Below are 22,154 nucleotides of genomic sequence, written 5' to 3'. Positions count from 1 at the left end.
TCATAAGGTAAGATTTTTAATTAAGTTTTTGCTTTCCAATACTTGACCATAAAGTGAAATGACCAATTCTGAGTAAGGTTCAAAAATATATAAGAAATCCATATATCCTTTAAAAAATACATTATAGAAAACATTGTTTATTCATGTAAACTGGTTAAAGAATTCGGCAACCATGCAATTAATCCTACAACATTCTAAGTTATGTACATTGCAGTTTTTAACATTCGGTTATAGTTAGGTCAACAGAACCTTTGTAATATAAATTTTAGCTACACATTGATAAAAATTAATTTCAAATTAAAAATTAGTTTCAGTTATTCTAAAAGTAATATACGTCATTTATTAACAAAAAACTTAGACTTTCGATACTTTGACCCAGAAAGCTTCTTCAGCATTCGACTTTTAGGGCCAGCCTAATGGCCTCATTTCTGTCAATTATATTTTTTGGAAATACTCCTTAACTACATAGGCAAGGTAGCGAAGCGGATGGAACAAAAATTGTCGGTGAAAAAAATATAATTCTAATGGGTTAGTAGAAATTAAATCAAGATCTATTTAAACTAAAGGAGTGACTAAAACTAAAGTGAGATGATAGAGAAAGCATCCCCTATGATTGTTCTACCCTCTCATTAAAAAGATCTTTGTTAACGTAACATTTGACGAAGTCATAGGCACTGCCTTTGGCAATATCCTTCCTTAAGCATATGTATGCTAAATATCGAATCTTTACTCTTATAGTGGTTCACAATAAGCTTAGTGTAGCTATTTACCACCCATTTCCACCCCATCCTAGTACAGTGGTCCTTAAACTGCTGTGTCATCTCCCCGTACACAATATACAGATCGTGTTATCATGAGCTACGTATTACCCAAAATAATGGCAACACCTTCTAACAGCTTCTCAGAGAAGCTGTTTACTGTGACCGGGAGTCAGTAGACCTCACTTTGCTGTGTTACTGCACGTTGCATTAATAATTTTTGAGTGTTATTTTCGTGTTTTTTTTTCACTATGGCTGTTTATACCTCTTCCGAAAGAGTTCAACTAATTAAATGGTTTTATGGAGGCAATTCGGCAGTACAATGTAGAGATTTGTTTTCAGTGACATTTGAGAATAGACCGATTCCTTGTGCAAAAACGGTTTTAAATGTGGTTACAAATTTTGAGACATCTTTTTGTCTTCAAGATTGTAAAAAAATGCCACAAAAACGCCAAGAACCACCTGTTGAAGTGGTCCAGGATATACATAGAACGGCGGGAAGAAATGGTTTGCAGTACCCTAGAACTTGATTCGACACGGTCCACTAGTGTTGGAGAGGAACTGGGAATGAGCAATAAAACTGTTGCTCGTATCTGGATAAAATATGGGTACAAATGTTTCAAGTATTCAAAAACTCAGGAAATATTTTCTGACCAGTGGCGAAGAATGGAATTTTGTGAAACCATGATGGAAAAGGCAAATGAAAAATGTTTTCTGATGTATCTTCTTTTCCATTACATGGCAAACACAATCCTTCCATTGTTCGTTATTGGTCTCAGGAAAACGAGCACAGAAGTTTTCAGTTTCGTACCCAGTATCCTAAGAAATTGAATGTTTGGGCAGGAATTTTGGGCGACAATGTTATAGGGCCATTTTTTATTGATGGCACTTTAAACGCCCAAAAGTATCTTGAGTTGCTGCAAAACCAAGTCCTTCTTGCCATTTAAATCCTACCTGATGTAGACCTGGGATCGGTTTATTTTCAGCAAGATGGCTGTCCTGCTCATAAAGCGGCTAGGGTAAAAGAATTTTTAACAAACACTTTTCCTAACCGCCTTATTAGTGGGACTGGCGATATTAAATGGCCTCCTAGATCTCCAGATTTCTCTCCAAATGGTTTTTATCTGTGGGGTTACCTTAAGCAGACCATTTACAAGCATGAATTTAGTAGGCCAACAAATTTAGAGGAGTTGCGAAATAAAATTGTCGAAGGTGCCAATTCCATTTTACCTGAAACTATTTTGGATGTGCGAAATAGCTTTTACGATAGGTTAAGTTTTTGTTTAGCGAAAGACGGCGGTTTGTTTGAGCCTTTTATTTAAAAAATGATAGGTTGTTAAGTTTGTTTATTAGAGTTTTATTTCTGATTTTTCATTATATTTTTATCAGAGTTGATATCTAATTTTTTATTAGAATAACGCTTTATATTTCATTATGCAAAACCCAGCATATTAAACATTCTAAGATTACAATTCTATGTGGGTTTTACACATTGTCATGTCTGTAAAACCCGCACTAGAATAAATATTTTAAAAATGCCTGGATTTTCGCGTAATATTTTGGGACATTTTGTCGTCAAACAACGCAGCTTCCACGAAAGTCAGATGTTTACTAATCCCGTCAGACAACCAAAGAGACGCGCAACTGTGCGCTAATAAAATATCCGATTATTTTCCATCTTTGTCTCTCTTCGTGAAAGGTGAACGTAGATAGCGCAAATAGCGTTTTCCGCCATAATTCAAACCTCGGCTATTAAGCATTTAATGATTTATTTTAATTAAAATCAGCCGTTATGTCTCAGAAGTGAGAACATCATAATTATGTTCTGAGAGAGAACGGCTGATTGTAATTAAAACAAATAAACAAATAAAAAGATATTGATATGTTTTTAATTGCTTAGAATGATGACAGACTTTAATTAAAACAATGCAGTTTGATAACATTTAATTGTATTTTCAGTATATGGTTATACCTATATATTTATTATATTAGGTTATATTGTCATACCTATAATATGTACATGCATTTTCTTAATTATTTTCATAACTTATAATTTAAGACGGTAACAGTAGTAACATGTTACCGTCTTAAGTTTGTAGAGTCGATTAGATATTCATTGTTAATATCTGGACAAAAAATTATTAAAATCCCTTGGGAATTTCAGGACATACGGCCATTATATTGATTAAATAACAGGGAGCGCGGACTATAAATTGGTCGCTGGCAACCGGCATATGCTGCGTTCTCGACTTGGTTGATGGATATCGATCGGAAGCTAGCTTCACACACATAATCTGTATCCAACAAAAAACTACAACTACTAACTATTGTAACCAAGTTCACCTAAATGCGGTAGGTAATAAAATACGTAAAATTCAAGCACTCGTCCAAAATCTCAACTAATGATGTAAAACAAAACAAAATTAATCAGCAACAACAACTATTCAGCTATATTGAAATGCACCTGTTCATCTTGAGCAAGGATTGCACTGTTGCCGTACTTAATTATAATTTTAGAAATACTAGAGAATTGGACAAAAGCTATCCCGTATTTTTGCATTCATTTAGACGGAGATGGAAGCATGTTTTATCTTGACTGCTCTGATAATTAAACACATTTAGCATTGCGAAAGATTAGTATTGTGGCGCCACCTTAGCTCACCTTTTATAAGGGAAGAGAGAGACAACGAAATACAATATATACAGATTAAAAAAAGCAACAACAATAGGATAAACATTTCTATCTAGTTGCACGTCTCGTTGGTTGTCTCTGATCCCGTCCTCGGGCCGCGCCGGTCGGGGCGGTGCTCTGTCGCAGGCACTCGTACACGCGCGACGTTGCAAAATTTCGCCTCTATGCGGTTTCCTATAAGTAACGAACGAAAATACCTGTATATCTGTATACATTTATGCTTAAAAAGGTTTTTAAAGAAAAAATCATTTTTTTAATCTTATTGATCATGTGTGCTCAAAAAATGCTTTAAACTTTGTTACAAATAGTTACTTAAGATTAAATGTATCTTTTTCATTGATGTAATTTGTAAAAGTAAATTAACCAGGTAAGAAAAAAAGGGTTAATATATATGGGTTCCAAAAAACTTTAATTTTGGCGGAAAATATAAAATAGGGTAAATAAAGGTATGGAAAAGTATAAATAGGTGACAAAAACAGAAACGATTTTTTTTCATAAATAGGATGTCTTACGTCTAAAAAAAGTGAAGAAAAATTAGAATGGGACTAATAAATAAGTCCATGTTTTTTGTTTATAAGCTCCTTAAGCAAATAAATAAAAAAGGAAATATAAATAGACACATAAAAAAATAGAAGGGGCGAACACTTCTAGTTCTGGGAAAATATCCAGATAAAAGAGAGAGCTTCTTGTCCTAATATTTATTATTAATATTTTTTCTTCATATTGTATCCATCCAAGTCTATTTAGTAAAAAAATTCAAAATTTGATAAAAGGCGTAGAAACATATTTTATTATTTCTTCACTTTATTTAATATAATATATACTAATAGAATATTTAACTAACACTTTGCGAACTAGGGACTATACTTAGGAGAAAAGCAGTCTTGTACATCCCATAATATCTCTAGCAGGGCATATGGTTGGTTATGATCGATTCCAATTATCCAATAATTGGTTAATACCGACTAATAAAATGTCAAGGCTTGTTTAACTCGATTTACTTGGCCAGATGGGCGGATAAATCAATTATTTTCGTCTCAGGAATTAATGTACTTAAAACCAAATAAAAAGAATCTGCTCTATACAATAATATTATAATAATATTCTATATTTACTTTCTAATGAAAATGCTTATAAATTCAACACTATTTCTGTACCACAACCCCAACCATTTTCAAAACTGTTTACAGAAATTACCGGTCCTTAAAAATCAATTAAAATTTTAACATGCCACACAGAAGGATGTGAGTATTAAATTTTATACTTTACTTCAAAGTTTAATGACACTTTAGGCTCGCTGAGGCTATAACTTTTTGTTTTAAAGACCTTGTTTCTCAAGTATGCTTTTCTTGTAATGATTTTTTTGTTTCAGATGCAAGTGATCTTTCATCATACTAAAAATGCGGAGGAACTCTACTCAGGCAATTTAAATAGAAAAGAGGTTCACAAGGCTATAAATTTACATCCTGTTAAGAACCACGAACATTTATATAAGCTACATACATTTATACAGGTAAATTTTAATGATTAAGGTTCTGTTTCAAATAGACAAATTTATGATAATTAGGTACTTGAACAAAATTTATATATAATTGAGTAATTTTTTATAATAATAATTTTGTAATGTCACAGTCAGATGAGTAATAACATTAAAGTAGTATTCCAACGTATATGTTTTGTTCTTAAGTTGAAAGGTTCTTACATAGTAGCATAAAAAAAGAAAATATTAAAATAAATGAAATACGAACAAAATTTGATTATGCGTAGCTGTAGTTTCATATAACCAATTACTCGTTCGGCGAAAAAAAAAAAAAAATCCAAACAAAAATTGAACATAAACCATAAACCTGCCGACTAAAAATTTCCAGCAAATTCCAATCCATAATAATTGAACAGAAACAAACTATTGTTACTATTTCTTTTATACCCCAACTTTTCTCTCCTACATTCTTTTTGGTGGTCTTTTAGCAAATATCTTCAAGGCTTTCCTATCTGTTATTTATTTACTACCATTATCATTTAAATGATAATTTTTTTTTCCTGTTTCAGTTTCAATCCATTTGAATTTACTACAATCTTTCTAAAAGGGATGTGTTGTATTGGAGTTAAGAAATTGAATTATCTCTAGAAAAACCCGATGAAAATGCATTAAAAACCATTTTACAGTGATACTTTTCTACAGAGTCTAATCATTGTGCTCGATTACGACGTATATGAAAAGTGAACAACTATCCATTTTTGGTCAGTACTTAGCTCTGCTATTAAAATCTATAGTGTCCTTGATATTTTTGTTTTTTTTTTTGAATCTTAACTGTTAGTTCCTTTATCTATTACTATTCAGAGGAGGAAATTTCTTAATGGCAATAAATTTTATAGAGAAGATCTCGAATTTGGGTTCTGTGAAGAGTCAGAAAGTCGGTTTGTTCTTTTTTTAATGCATTTTCAGAGTAATAATCGGCAAGTACTAGTAGCCTTGGTCCTGTTGCTAATTCTTTTTAGGAAGCAAGTCGTGAAAATACGGCCAAAGAAGTTTGTCAGGCTATAGTTGGAAGAAGCTTAATAGCAAATTTTAGTTTTGATTCCCGTTTGGTTGAAATTTTTGTTAAACAGGCATATAGCAACCCAATTGACCCACAACCCCGATGTAACTAGATTTTTTTTTTCTGTGTTTTTTTACTACTTGGCTCCCTCTTGTCTCAGAGAAAGAGTTTAAATATTTTTAATTATAATAACTTGACATAATTTTGTAGTTTCAGTGTTTAAGTTACCATACAACACTTATTTAAAGTTCATTAACTTTATTTCAATTATCAAATTGGCATAGAAAGCACGTTGACAGCGTAACCTAATGAAAATTAAATATTTTAAGTGAAATGTACTACAAACGACTCTAAGAGCAATATAAGCAAAAGATATATGAGTAGTAAACATTTAATGTAAAAACCGTCATTCCAGCTTTAGTGTAAGGCTTTTAAGTTTTAAAAATCATTATAAACTAGAAAAAAAAATTTAAACTAGTCAAAATGAAATAAAAAGTAAAAAATACTTTTTTTTTTAATAATTTTAATACCTTCATATAATTTTTAAGGTAGCCGTATAAACACACGAATACTTGAAATTTGTACACCAACATATTTGTTATTAAGATAAGGCTATCAAAGACATTCCCTTTTATCAAAAGACATTTGAAAGTGCTTATTTTATTATTAATAGTTATAGTATCCACTGCGATTTTTTTTTTACTTTAGTAGGAAAATTATTACAATCATTAAGATATTATTACAAGCAATAAGATGTTGGTCAAAAAAAACACACTTAAATAAAATGAAGAAAACTTTTTTCTTTTTAGCGCTTACGTTGTTATACCAAAAAGGTATTGACATAAGATTTCTTCCCTTATTTCCTTTAAGAAGAGAAATATTTAGTTTTTCGAGATCTTACCAACTAGAACCTCCCCCTTTACACTTTATATTGCATGCCCGGCATTGCCCCTGGGGCATTTCTAGTATGCTGCCAGTAGTTTCGGTAATTAATATAGTTGGAGTTTTTTGATTTATCTTCTTCAAGTTCCTTTGATGGACATGAATTTATTTCTTCTCTTCTCACGACTTCTATTAGGATGAAACTTACGCAAAACCTAATACCGCACTGACGATCCTTATTGCTAAAGAGAACCATCTCATTTCCTTCCGGGGTTCCTTGATGTTTGGCATTAGTCTGCTAGCGTTTTTAATGGTTTGTGCTTCCCTAGATGCCACACTCATATTTTAATGCAGATATTTTCCTCATTATTTCAACCAGTATTCTACACCATGGAGTAGAATTTCCATTAAATAGTATTGCTACAGTATTGCTGTAAGACTTTACATTTCAATCAGTAAATTAAGACTTATAGACAGTTATCGAGAGCTTGACGTTTACAAAAAGACCTTATCAAGATCACCACATGAAGATCATAATCGAAAATTAAGCTAAAAAGGCGAATATTTACAAAAACTGTAGGAAACAGAATTCAAGAAATTGCTAGACATTAAACTCGAGCATAATTACATTTTTGCCGCATAATTTCGGATATAGTCAGTAAGAACATATTATTATGAAAATGTAAATACGTTAATTATTCTCCTAGTTTTTGTACTATTTTATTCGTAATCTGTAGTTAATGTTGATTCGTAGGATTTATTTAGGGTTCTACTTACGTTTGGTTTAATATTTTCATCATAGTGTCTAGTTTTTAAGTAGTTCATCTCAATCATCATCAATATTTAGGTTATATTATTGTAAATTCTTGTATTTTAAATTTTTTAGAAAATGTATTCTTGCTTGCTTTGACTGTTAGTATTCTCCTAAAATTATTGGTCTCTTTTCGCAAATACAATGAAGAAATTCTAAATATTTCGAAATTGTTCCATCGGGCTGTAAAAAGGACGCGCTTCATGACATTTTATTCAGTTTTAATTGTTTAGTCAGTTTTTACCTTGAAAATAATTAAACGACAGTCAAGGCGAGTTAGGTTAGTGTTTTTGGCGTTGCCAATAAAAGAGTGTTTCCGAATTTCGTTATAATTGATATCAGAAGTAAAGGATATTTGTAAGCCCATTTTAGTGGATGCCTTTAACAAGAAGTCAGGCCAAGATGGAGACCGAGAAATTGATGGAGCTTTTAAGGAAGTTTGACGAATAAAAAATAAAACAAGAGGAACGAGATCGTAAACAAAAGAAAGAACAAGAAGAATTGAGACCGTCAGCAGAGGGAAGAACAAGAAGAACGAGACGGTAAGCAGAGCGAAGAACAAGAAGAACGAAACAAGAAATAGGAAGATATACGAGTATTAAAGACAATTAAATCCGACCTGAAGAAGGAAAATGAAGACCTGATTAGGACCATGAAAGATAACCTAAAGAAAGAAAATGAAGACTTGATTTGAACCATAAATGATGACTTACTGAGTTTAAAAGATAATCTTAAAAAGGAGCAGGACGATCGAGACAGAAAATAAGAGGAATGAGTTTTATGACTTAGAGAAGATCTGCAGATGAATCTGAAACAATTAATGACTAACTTCGAAGTAACAGTGGAAGGAGAATTGGGGCAAGTACAACAAAAGATCCAAGAACTAGAGATAAAAGTAAAACGGACTGTTCTTCATCCCGATCCTGGAATACAAACAATGGTGAAAGTGAAGCCACCAAAAGTCGACGGCAAAGAAGTATGGAGTATCTACTTCAATCAGTTTGAGGCTACTGCTAGGGGAAATCGGTGGGATAACGAAGAAAAGGCAAACAATCATAAGCTATGTCTTAGAAGAGGAGCTACAGAAATATTAACAATCTGAGACTCAATTTCGACATACTGGTGCGTACCTCAGATATGAGATACGGCGAAGCCCATCTACAACAAGTGTACCAGGCTCAATTGAAATCTAGAAGATAACAACCCGAGGAAGGACTCCAACAGTTTAAGGCCGATGTTGCTCGATTAGTAAATCTGACTTAACCTTCAGCCCCAACAGAGTTCCGAGAACAAATTTCTATAAATTGTTATTGATGGGGTTCGAGATCCAGATACTAACCTGGCTCATGGACTAGAGTATGAGGTAGCTTTTTAAGCAAATAGAAGGCAGACACGGATAAGAAAAATCAGAACTTTGGAAACTGATCTGGAAGACCGTCTAAAAAAGATTGAGTAATTTTTAGGTACAAAACTTAAAAGACCATTCCAATGTTGGAAATGTAATGAGGAAGGGCACCTTAAATGTCCATGCCACAAAGCGTTTAAGAGACCGAAGGAACCAGGAAAACTTCAACTAGTCAGCTTTATAGGGCGCAAGCTGGCTGGGTGCTACCAAGCCCCACGTATAAAACTAAATCCCGGCTGCCACGTCCTGGAGAGAGCTTAGTAGTACCGGGAAAATATGCGGCCGTGAAGGTGAGATGGTGGTAAATACAGGATCAAGTCATACTATCATGAAGCCGAACGTCGTAGCTCACTGTAGGATTTCAGCAAGATACAGTCACTATTGGCTTAACAACATTCTAACAACTATTACGAATGCTCAGCATTTTAAAATGGATGTATATGACGATAAATGAAGAGATTCCTATGCACCACCTATGTGAGGATAAAATGAGGATTTCGCAGTCATCATTGTGCCAGGACAGTTACTTAACTCCTTAAAGAGCAAAATAATTAAGTTTTTTTGAGATTTAGCCTGCAAATTCTGTATACGTTATGGCGTATAGATTCTTTCTAAATTATTATTATTATTCTTTCTAATACTTCCATTTCCAGACACTTCCATTTGAGAAATGGAAAGTAAAAAACCGTCAGCACCCTCACAACTTATATAAACTTTCCCCAAGCAAAGACAAGACTAAGCCCATATCAAAAAGAAAACACTTAATAAATTTAATTCAATCTAGGTTCTGGACATAAATTGAGTTATATACACAAATAGATGTCACGTATAAACTCTATAAGATATATAATAGTTATTTAAAAAAAAAGAAAAAAATTATACGTAAATAGGATTTTTAAATTTTATTTTGTTAATCTTTTGCAGTAATGTTAATTTGGAGATATAAATTAGAAGTTGAAGTTAATTTATAGTTGAAATAATAACATATTCATCAATCATAAGAACGGCCATTATCTCATTTTAATTATGAAATTGTGAAATAAAATTAGTATTCATCTATCGTAATGCCGTACACAAAATTATGTAAGGTGTTCTTCAGATTAAATTAATGATAAAAAGAATGAAAAACAATATTTTACTTTAAAAACAGTCTTTAATTTAAATAGATTTTCAAAAATACCACCGGCTTGTGCTAAATAGCCAAGCCTGTTTTGGAACTCACTATTCCGCAATATTTCGGCTGGAATATTATTCAGTGTTTCACGTACCTTGGCACCAAGTTCATCTAAATTAGGGGTACGTTTATAACTATGATTTTAAATTTTCTCGGTAATATATCGAAGAAGAAAATTATATTTGGAGATAAATCAAAAGATTTAGTAGGCGAATAATGCGATCAGTGACGGAGTAAAAATTTGGCAACCAGGTTTGCTTTATGAGCAGGACAACTATCTTTTTGGAACCAAATTTAGTTCATATTGATATTAAGTTTTCCAAGAGTATAAATTTTTTCTTCCAATTTTGATAATTAAGTTTCCTAAAATGCCTGCCCATATCTTTTGATGGCACTACATTTTAATTGTAATATTTAAGTACTAACAGATAAATTGTTCTGTTCATGAAGGAAAAAGGAAAATTCATCAGTGATTAAAATATTCTTTATAAATATTTCATCCCTGTTCCCCAATCCATACCATCCGCTTTATTTGTTCAACTTATAACATTTACTTAGTGTACTATTAAAGAGAATGTTAACTTTGGCGAAACTACAAATAGCAATTTCGAAAATGTTCCTTTCTTCCTCTAATTATCACAGCTTGTTTCATGTCTACGTGGGTACATTTACGACAATCTTGTAAATATCCATATTTTTCAAACATATGGATGATTTCTAAAACCGATTTTTGTCGGACCGTCAGACACTTGGACAAGTTTGAGAGAAAGCAGCTCCTTGAAGAGGGCTGAATTTACATATTCATGTGAATTGGTGACACAAGATTATGAATTGAAGTGGTGTTTTGTGGGTAAACTGGTCAGTTAGTAACATTACTATAGGAGAGTACGTACAAATTAATGGAAGGATTGGAATACATAGAATTTCCTATGGTTGACGCTTTTATATTCATACCGGAATATATAAGTTATACTATAAATGTAATATAAACTATACTCCTGAGTAAACCAATTTAAAAATCCTTAACCTAAAATTTGTTTTTTAAGTAGCCGTAAAATATTTTAATTTATTCACAGTAGTTTTCTTTTTTAATTTTAAACTTTGGTTGATGAAATTTAGTCCAAAACATATAAAAAAAGTAGTCAAAAGCCAAAAGTTAAAATAAATTTTTAACCTGTAAAAAAATATGCTAAAATTAAAAAATTTAATTTTTGACGTATTTTCTAGGGTGTAAAAGTTCAACAAGCCCTCCAGAAATCCGTGCTCCTTCACCGGGATATCGCAAGTTCCATGAAAGAACTCGGATATAGAATTCAAAGTGTAGATTCTGCCCACCTTGGTAAGGATGTTTTACTATTCCCAGTAAAGCAAGGGCAAGACCAATATTTAGGGGATACAAGTCTCCTAGGAGTACCAGTTAGTATTAATAGATATGTACCTAAAAATACTTCAGATGTATTAGAATGGGAGTTAGTTTCCAAGGTATTGTACAGCTACAAGGATTTACAACCTAAGAGAAGGATCGGAACCTCCTTAAAAGAAGGCTTGGATGATGTTACTAGAGAGGTAAACTATCAACCTTAAATTGAACATTAAATTTCCTTAAATTTAATATAAACAAGAGAGAACTTAACTTCCTTAACTTAATCTCATCATAGTTCCCGGCAAATGTATAAACACGTTTCAAAACGATTTCAACATAAGTATCACTGTTTGTTTTAAGTAACAATGTTATTGTTGGAGTAAGTTATTTGCGGCTGGATTAATTTAAATCATTTTATTAGAAGTGCTCTTTCAGGAATATTTTGTTATGTAATCTAAAAATCTCAACTAATTGCTTGATTAAATGATTATTACTTTATTTAGTTGAATATTGTTTTAAAAATTATTTTTTCAACTTTTTTTAATGTTAATTTATTTTTTCTTCTATAGTTTTAAGTTATTTTGAAAGAGTCAATAATATCGTACTTGGCAGTTATTACCACTTATGCCCGAAAAAAAAAGTAAGATACAGATGGTTTCATTTAAACACGAAAATATGAAAATTGCTTACTTTATCCTAAACTGTGTTTAGTAATTTCTATGTTGGTGGTATTTAGTTTCTTTGGGAATCCGCGATAATAGTTATCAAAGATATTTCTTTTAATTGAAAAAACCAAAAATAAAAGACTCGTTAAAAGCGTAATAAAATAAATTATGGCGGCTACCGATAAATCAAAAGTTGGTTGTTAAAACTGACCATATTGCGCTAAAGAAGTGATAATAACAATGAAGCATTGTTTTTACATTTTATTTACAGATAACTAAAAGGTTCTTTATTTACATAGCACTTCTTGAAATATATTATTATATTAATATTAATATCTCTTAATAGTTCTTAAAATCCAGACGGCGATATACAGTGTGGTGACTTTAACTGGAATAAATTCAGTTAAAACTAATCAAAATTTATCTCGCGAAATTCCTGAGACCCGTCGGTTTTTGTTTATTTTTTTTTCACATTTCAAGATCGTTTTTGTGTTTTTTCACCTACAGGGGGGGTCCAAATTAACCCCAACATTTTTTTTACAAATGGAAAGCCACTTTTTTTAAACTCTCATTGAAAAGAGCCCTTTTTCTTTATTAAATTGCCCTATTTACTTTTGTGATTATCTAAAGCAGAAATACAAAAAAAAATAAAAACCATTAAATTATTAAAAGTTGCGTTTAATGTATCAAATGCTCAAAATGAGCACCACTTACTTGTTGGCAAAGCCCAAGACGATAATAAAATTCGTTTCTGACATTTTTTAACACTTCTGGAGATATTTGTCGGATTTTTCGTCTAATACGTTCCTTGAGTTCGTCTAAGTTTTCTGGTTTGCTCATATAAATTTGACTTTTCAAATGTCCCCACAGAAACAACTGGGGTGAGATCGGGAGAACGTGCCAGCCACTCGATTGTACCCCTTCTACCAATCCATCTGTTTGGAAAATTGTCATCTAAATACTGGCGTACATTACGGGCATAATGTGGGGGAGCACCATCTTGTTGCATCCAGATTCTTTCATCATACAAATCTGGATCGAACTGACTCGGATATAAGGCACGTAAGACTGGAACTAGTTCATGTTCAAGAAATTCTAGATATCTTTCCCTAGTTAAAGTATCATTGAAGAATATGGGCCCTATAACTTGCCTGCCAATTATGCCAGCCCAAACATTAGTTTTCTGGGGATATTGTGTATTAGTTTCCCTTACCCAGTGTGGGTTCTCGTCAGACCAGTAGCGACAGTTCTGCTTATTAACATCGCCATTTAGAGTGAATGTAGCCTCATCAGAAAAAAGGATCCACTCCGAAGATATGCGATTTTCGTCAATGGCGTTCATCATTAATTCACAGAACTGAACTCTGCGATCTGGATCGTCTTTCAATAACTCTTGAACGGGTTGCATTTTATAAGGTCGTTTGTTTGCACTTTTTAAAATTTTTAGCACAGATTTATGATGAATAGAGTTTTCGCGAGCTACTCTTCTGGCTGCAGTTACCGGATTTTCTTCCATCGCTAACAATACATTTAATTGGGTGTTTTCATCGATTTTAGAAGACCTTTGTCTTGAAACATCCCTCACGTGCCCAACTTCTCGAAATCTGCTTTCGATTTTATTAACCGTACCTTGGTTAATAGGTGGCAAATCTGGATATTTCTGCCTGAATAAGTGGACAACCTCTAGCTGAGTAGGACTTCTGTCCCCATAACTAATCATCATTAAGATTTCAATCTTGTGGGATTCGGATAAATAAGGCATTTTTTCAATATAACTTAACTTATTTAACTGGTTGAAATTCACTTTAACAGTGACATTACAACAATGTCGGGAAATGTCTCGATACCAATAAAATAAACAAACACGCCAAAAATTTACCAACACAAAATATTTCGAGACTTTTAATAATTTAATGGTTTTTTTTTTCGTATTTCTCCTTTAGATAATCACAAAAGTAAATAGGGCAATTTAATCAGGAAAAAGGGCTTTTTTCAATGAGAGTTTAAAAAAAGTGGCTTTCTATTTGAAAAAAAAAGTTTGGGTTAATTTGGACCCTCCCTGTAGGTGAAAAAATACAAAAACTATCTTGAAATGTGAAAAAAATAAACAAAAATCGACGGGTCTCAAGAATTTTGCGAGATAAAATTTGATTAGTTTTAACTGAATTTAAAATTAAAGTCACTACACTGTATGTATATAAATATATTTCCAGATGACTTGAATAAACCGTAGGATCTGATATGTGAAATAATACTTTTAGAATTACTTTTCATAATATATTTGCATTGCATTTAAAGGGAGTTTATTTTTAGGTCTTTAATAGTTCACCAAAAAGTAAACATCCGGTACAGTGTATAAGTGCGGGTATACACGATCCGGTTTTAACGGATGGTATTGAAGGCATTCGTCATCATCCATCATCCTGTCAAAAAAAAATCGACAAATTTTATACAAATATTCCGCAGTATAATGAAAAGTTTTTCAATTATTACAGAATGTCTAAAAAATCATTTTACGAATTAACTGCATTGAAGCAAGATATTTAATGTAATAATTTTCCTGAAAATGACTAAAAACGCGCGTTACAATCGGAACGTGTATAGCGATATTATTTAAGTACATGTGTTGGCTAGGACCATCCCGTCGTCCGTCGTCCGTTGCTACCGCAGCAAGCTGCGTTTCCCTTCCGTCGATGCGGTGCTAACGCATCGTGTATCGCCTCCTATTTAAACTTATGTTTTGTCGTGCCAATGCGTTACCACTGCGTTTCTACCGAATCCGTTGAAACCGAATCGTGTATTTCTGCACTAAAACGTAAAATAGCATTGGTGTTGATAAGAAGTGTCTAATTATCTCCAAATAGTTCGTTTAAAGACAGATGCGTCGTAGGTTGGGAAGTCGTAGTTGTGTTACTTATATTCCTCTCCTAATAATTTCCAAACGTTCAGCTGTGCTGCACAACATTTTTACAGATAAATACTATTTCTCGTATAAATAGTACAAAAAAAGAAATCAAGTTTCACAATTCTTAAAAGCATAACAGCAGTAAAGTATGTTTAAAGTGAGTAATAAAATCCAAAAACTAACATTAAGTTCTTTTCCGAAAATATTCCTGAGCACTATACTAGAACTCAACATGACATCTACTGGGGTAATAATATTAGGACTAATATAGGGTTACGCAATCCAACTTATCAAGCCGCAATGGCATATAATAGTTTACCAAAAGTTACATGGACTCAGTTAAAAAATTCTCAAAAAAACTTTTAAATTATTTGTTAGAATAGGTAAATAATATATCTTGTGATTTGTTATTCTCTAATTGGTGTTTAGTTAAATTGTGATTGTGAAGATTTAATTGATTTTCTTTTTCTTTAAATATTATATTACATTTTAGTTTGGTTAAGGATATACACTGTAAATGTTATATATCCTCGGAACCACTGTTTTTGCACTATTTTGATGATTTTTGGTATTGTAAATTTATACAAAAATTGAACCTAATAAAGAAATAAAGAAAAAATTTACATATTTCGTCTCTTAAAATAAAAACGACGCGTAAAATGTTAAAAGTTTTAAGATTTACCGGTTACGACAGTAGCTCGAATATTAAAAAAAAAAAATAAATTAGATATACAGGGGTCGGCATAAGTCAGTTATTATTATTATGAGCAACAAACTCCCTAACAAATGTAGGTTTGTATTGTACCATTCAAAAGTATTTTTAAAAATTTTTAAGGGCTGTTAGGAAAGGTCTCACAAGCAGTGAGTTACCATAATATAAATAAACTCCTGGACAAAATTATCGCACCACTAATTATTTTGTCAAGAAAATTTAAATAAAAATAAATATCAGTTAAAACAGTTATATATCTTTTCTCATACAAAAAGCAGAACTGGACAAAAACTATGTTTATGCCCTATCATAGAACATGCTGCTCGTAAGGTGTGGGAAAACATTTTGCAGGAAACTTTTCAAAATTTGATATAAGGAATGCCGCGAAGACTTCAAGCGGTCATTGCAGCTAGAGGGAGCTGAAGCAATTGAAGTTAGTGAAAATCGTTGTTTTTTCCTTGTATTGAATTAAGTTACTTAAATCTCGCTTTGTTAAATAGAATATAATTTTTCTTGTTAATAAATAATGCATAGTTAACAATGATTATTATTAATTTTTTTTTATCTTTAATAAAAAAAATATTTTTAAAAATCAAGTGGTGCAATAATTTTGTCCAGGAGTTTATTATAAAGTTAGAGTAGCTAAGGCTAGAAATTTTCCCCTTTAAGCCCTTCCTATTGTAGAAATTATTTTCAACGATTTATATTTCTTTTTTCGTTCCTCAGGTATACATATTATAAGTTTTTAAATTTTTTTTTTTAGATTTATTTTTCACTTTAGGTGTAAAGTGAAAAACATACGTATTGTTAATAAAAAAAACTACATTGACACAAAAAAGTTTAACATTGATGCAACTCTTGTTTTATCTCCGATAAATAAGAATAGCTCGATAGGCATCAAAAAAAGAAATCTCTAAAAACGCTATACCTCTATACCTGAAAGAACATCTTAAAATATGTACAACCTTCATTAACTTTGCAACTACCTTGAAAATCTTCTATAAGAAAAATATGTATGAAATTGAAAATCGTAGGCCAACTCTCACCATAAATAAATCTCTTTTTAAATTTTAACGAGCAACCTATTTTTAGAAGTGTAAGAGGGACTTCAGGGACTCATGGATATGCTAATCAAAAGTGTGTAATGTCCAAATTTAGATATATCCAAGAATAAATATTAGAAAAAGAAGAAATTCATTCTGAGATGGATATAGTTTTATGAACAAAAGATAAAAGTTATGTTGCTCTCTTCAGTGTTAATTAATAGTATTAAGTCCGAATTCTAGAAAAGCATTTTATTATTTATATATTCTAGAATGTAGACGAACTTTTGTTTTGTGCAAGTACTTTTGAACTAGTCCTGTTTAAGAGCTTATAATAATACTAATATAATAAAAATATAGAAATAATAATAATCCATATATATTAGAAACACCTAAATATACCGAGTATTGCCATTTATAGTGAATCTCATACCAAAAATAATGAACTTATGAAAAGCGTCCTTATATATACGTAAAGACCAAAAAATGAAGCATAACAACTAAAGACGTTCACATCAAGAATGGTATATACTATAGAGACTCTCGCTCGCCATTGATGTTTTGCATGGCCGTATTGTCTCTGGTTACGATTCTTAACAAGTTTGGTACTGCATTTGGAAAAATGAAGCTGAAAGAATCAGTCACTTATTATATATTGATGACCTTAAGCTTTAGCCAAACAAGAGGATGAGCTTACTGAACAAATTAAGAACTTGTTAAGTAATTTTGCGATGACGCTCGGATGGAATTTGGCCTGGAGAAATGCGCGAAAATAACGTTTAAAAAATGAAAACTTACAAAAATCGAAAATTGAACTAAAAAACAACATTACAATAAAAGCATTAGAGCAACACGAAATCTACAAATACCTTGGCATTGAAGAACATGATGGAGTCCAACAGAAAAATATGGAAACAAGATTAAAGAACGAGTACTAAGGAACAATCAAGGGAGTACTGAAGTATAAGCTGAATGCAAAGAACAAATGCCTGCAGCCATTACTTTATTGGCAGTGTCAGTAGTGCACTACAGCTTCTGCATAATAAAATGAATACAAGCAATGTCAGAAAATTAGATCGTCAAACCAGGAAACTGTTCACTATGCATGGCGCCCTATACCCTAAATCCGACATTCAACGCTTGTAAATTGCTAAAAAAGAAGGGGGGCGATAAATTATCAACAAAGTTGACAAAATCTGCACTAGAAAATATCAATATCTCATCAATGTTCAAGACAAGTGATACCAGCACAACTCATGTATGCATAACTCTGTATTCGACAAACCAGGATTTACCATATCATTTGGGATGAGCAAGTTCATACAGACAGATCAATCAAACCAGACATCCCATTTGAATACAATATCATCCAAAAGAAATCAGAGAAATACCTCAAATATAAAGATTTACCCAAAGGCTATGGAATATTAAGACGACAATTATAGCCATCGTAATACGAGCAACAGGGTCAATATCAAAAAGGTCATTAAGAGTCATTTACCAAATATCTGGAAGGTATAACCTGTTGGTCTTACAAAAGTCAGTTCTGCTAAGTACTGCCCACATAGTACGAAAGGTAATATAACACTAGATCAAATAGAAGTATCACCACACACGCGATGTGTTTTCGACGGTGCTTTAAATCAACCATAGATACCATAGATAGATATAATAAAAATAATAAAGTTTTTAAGGACATTTATAGTATTCAAGGGATTCCAAGGCGACTATTTGAGCCTTTTTATGTATCTCACTACTTTCCCTCTCTATCGAGATAAGGACAGGCAAGGGGTACATGGTCGGTCCACCCGCGAGATATGAAGCGAAGGTCACCTATTTACTATATATGAATGATCTGAAATTCTATGCTTCTTTGGCCAAGGAGCTGAGATTTCTCCGAGATAAAGTTTTCATATTTTCCGCATAAGTTGAAATGGAATTGAGATGAGAGAAGTGCAATGTTTATCACCTCAATCGAAGAACAGCTGGCGATAAAGTAGGAGATATTCAGCTGGTGGACGCTAGTATAAATAGACCCTTTATTTTCCGTTTTTCGGCCTTTTGCATAGTTGCCTGGAGGATGTTCAAATCACAAGAGATTTTCCGGTCGCCTCCGGCAGATCTGGAAAACTCGTGTCTCGTCTAAAATCAAGGTAATAGCCAAAATGAGGAAGGTTGAAGTAGGTAGATTTATGGAAGAGCATGAACAACTCGACTTTCAACTTCTCAAAGTCTTCAGAACTTAAATCCGAAGGAAAGATTTGTGATAGCTTGTCAGGATGGTGTAGTCAGTACGTTGGTTTCCAGGAATCCTATTTTCCGGCAAAATATCGATACCTACTGTAGAGTCTGATACTCCCAGCCCGAAACAATAACCCACATATTATTAGCTTGGCCCATTTACGCTCAGTGGCAGTATATAAATGGACATAATGCAGCTCATGCAAATTCTTCATTACCATCTGCGGTGGATATTGTTAAGTTCCAAACCTTTAATAACTATGATCCGAAATAGAACTAAATAGTTTTAAAATATTGCAAAACAAAATTCTCTCAATTAAGGATTTTATTAATCTCTTAACTCTAATATTAATGTTGTAAACCTGGGAAATAAAAATAATGTTATGGTACATAAAGCACTAGTGTTTTATAAGTCAGAAATCTTTTATAGAAGGAAACAGATTATGTATATAGTTCGTCTTGCTTGCATATTTGATCATTTTATATCAAGCAACTTATGTGAAATGTTATCAAATTTGCAAATTCCTTAATTTTGTCGCAAACACGCATTTGTATTCATTACATTCTGTATTCGGCTTTTTTGAACTTCTGTTATACGATTTCCATATATATTGCCTTAGATAAACAAAGAAAGGACTAGACATAAAATCTTCTTTAGTGGTTGTAAACGGTTGTCTCCAATACTGTATAATAATTTGAACTTTATATAAGCGTTTTTGAATACACTGGGACAAATATTTGTCGAATTGATTATCAAAAATAAAGCCAATATTTTAACATCTTCTCTTACCTGCAAACCCATATGCCCAATCTTAATATTAATCTAATTTTTAATACTACGTATATCGTTTTTGGGACCAAAGTGTAAATAGCATATACTAGGGAAAAATAAGGGATCCTTGGGGTACGCTGGACATAATTAGCAATGAACTAGATAGAATGCAATGAATTTTCACACATTGATTTCTCCCCGATAGGTAGTTTTTAAATAATTCAACCGCAGAGTCTTTAAAGCGAACATGGAATTGGTAGACGTAGCTTGTACTTTAATTTGACTGAAATTTTTTGCTATTGCCCTTAAGTTCTTCGACTTAATTTCTTTAGATCGAAATCTAATAATTAAGTAGTACTCTGTCGTTTAATTTTGTTTTTTGTAGATGGCTTCTAATTTGTTTTTGTATTAATTTGCTAGAAAGTATATATTGGGTAAGAATTAGTTGGTAATTTTATTATAAATTTAAAACTGTAAGATTAAAGTTTGGATTAGTCAGGTCGAATTCGCCAGGGAGAAAAATTTGAACATAATGCAGCAACAACTTTAAATGCAAAAATTCGTAATGAGCAGCTACCAGTAGTACGAGAGGTCAAAAACTTGATATCTTGATAGCGGTATTTCATTTCAAACACATATAAAGAATAAAAATCTCAAAATTGCATAAATGCGCTTAAGAAGACTTTACGGCTTAAAAAATCATTTACCTCCTAAAACTAAATATTTTTTATGTAACACACTTGTTTTATCCTTATTTGATTATTGTGATGTGGTATATTCCAATTCATTGACTGAAGACTCCGCTTACTCAATACAAAAACTTCAGAATTGTTGTATGCGTTTTTCTTACAAAATTCCATTTAGAAGTCACATTTTTTGTTTAAATAAGGATATTTAAACAATAACTTAATTCTAAATATGAAAAATCGTAGAAAATATCACATGTATTCCTTCGTGTATAAAGTTATAAAAACTAGGGAGCCATTATATTTAGCTAACAATTTTACAAATTTTCTTCATGATCATAACACTAGATTTATACATTTATTTAGAATACCACAACATAGAACAGCAAATTTTCAAAAATCTTTGTTTTTGTCGCCTCTCAACTTTGGAATAGACTTCCGGTTAATTGCAAAAGTTTTCCGTTTACTGCATTTAAAAAATGTATTCGTAATAAACTGCTTGATTCTCAAGAAAACAATACTTAATCTATAATAAAAATTAAAAGAGCTGAGCCGCTCGATCTTCTATTGCCGTCTACTTATTATTGTTATAAATATTAATTAATTTACCTTTCCTGCATATCCAGAACCCCCGCCTGCTTCGCCTTACTTAAATACTTAAATATGATACTCAACACATGCATGTCTCGATTAATTAAGAAAATCTTTTTTTTACTTTTAAGGTTTTTGAAGGGCTATGCCACACAGGTTCTATCTTATGATGAACCTGTGTAAACGGTTCTCTATAATCGAGGCATGGTCCTATTTATCATGTATTTGGTAGGTTGTACAATATATGTATATTATTATGCTACAATTTTGTATGTGATTATTTATTTACCTTCATGATGAATAAATTTGTTTTAAATTTGAATTTGAATAAAGTTAATATGACTATTTTAAATACAACCCTCCTCTTAAATTGGTCCGCATCTTATTTGTTAATTTTTTTTACTGGTTAATATTTCTCGATTATAACTATAAACCAAGTATAATATGCCTTTAGGAACTTAATATCTAAAGTACAATTACAACGTTCATTAAAAAAGGTAACAAATCCTAAAAGGAAAATAAAAATATGCCCCTACTTTTTTTGAGTTGTATCTTCCATACACATGTTGCAATGTCTCGTCGAATGTAGCTCGGTATTTCCGTGTAAATAAATCCAAATCAATTATTTGTTCTAAGACCAAAAATAACTTCAACACTAAAGATAGAATACCGATTTTACATGAGAGGTCTGGATTTAATTTAACTATTTGTATTCTTGATAGAATGCACCGATATATAGATAATGTCTCTTAGCGGTCTATACAAACACCTCAGTACATATTTTTCAGGTGTAGGTCCGAAAATGTTTTGCTTCCAAGATAAAGTAGTAAAGTGGCCAATCCCGAAAATAGATACTCTTTTACTAGAGCAATTAGAGGACGTTTCACACTGTATTTTTGATTAGGTCATTGTAA

At 32.0% G+C, this 22,154-nt stretch overlaps 1 protein-coding gene across 2 annotated transcripts in view; it reads left to right on the top strand.

Annotated features, from left to right (window-relative positions):
* The window catches only part of LOC126734377 (chondroitin sulfate synthase 1), a 493,776-nt gene that overhangs the window by 91,361 nt on the left and 380,261 nt on the right, over nt 1–22,154 (top strand). For both annotated transcript variants that reach the window (XM_050437976.1, XM_050437975.1), the window contains exons 5-6: nt 4,823–4,963; nt 11,490–11,828. In XM_050437976.1, the coding sequence (XP_050293933.1) occupies nt 4,823–4,963; nt 11,490–11,828 (480 nt within the window). The remainder of the gene's footprint in view (nt 1–4,822; nt 4,964–11,489; nt 11,829–22,154) is intronic.

The sequence above is a fragment of the Anthonomus grandis genome, chromosome 3 (genome assembly GCF_022605725.1).
Source record: "Anthonomus grandis grandis chromosome 3, icAntGran1.3, whole genome shotgun sequence".
Classification (NCBI taxonomy): Eukaryota; Metazoa; Arthropoda; class Insecta; order Coleoptera; family Curculionidae; genus Anthonomus; species Anthonomus grandis.
The sequence above is the reverse complement of the archived record's forward strand: the minus strand, read 5'-3'. Positions and strand labels throughout refer to the sequence as shown.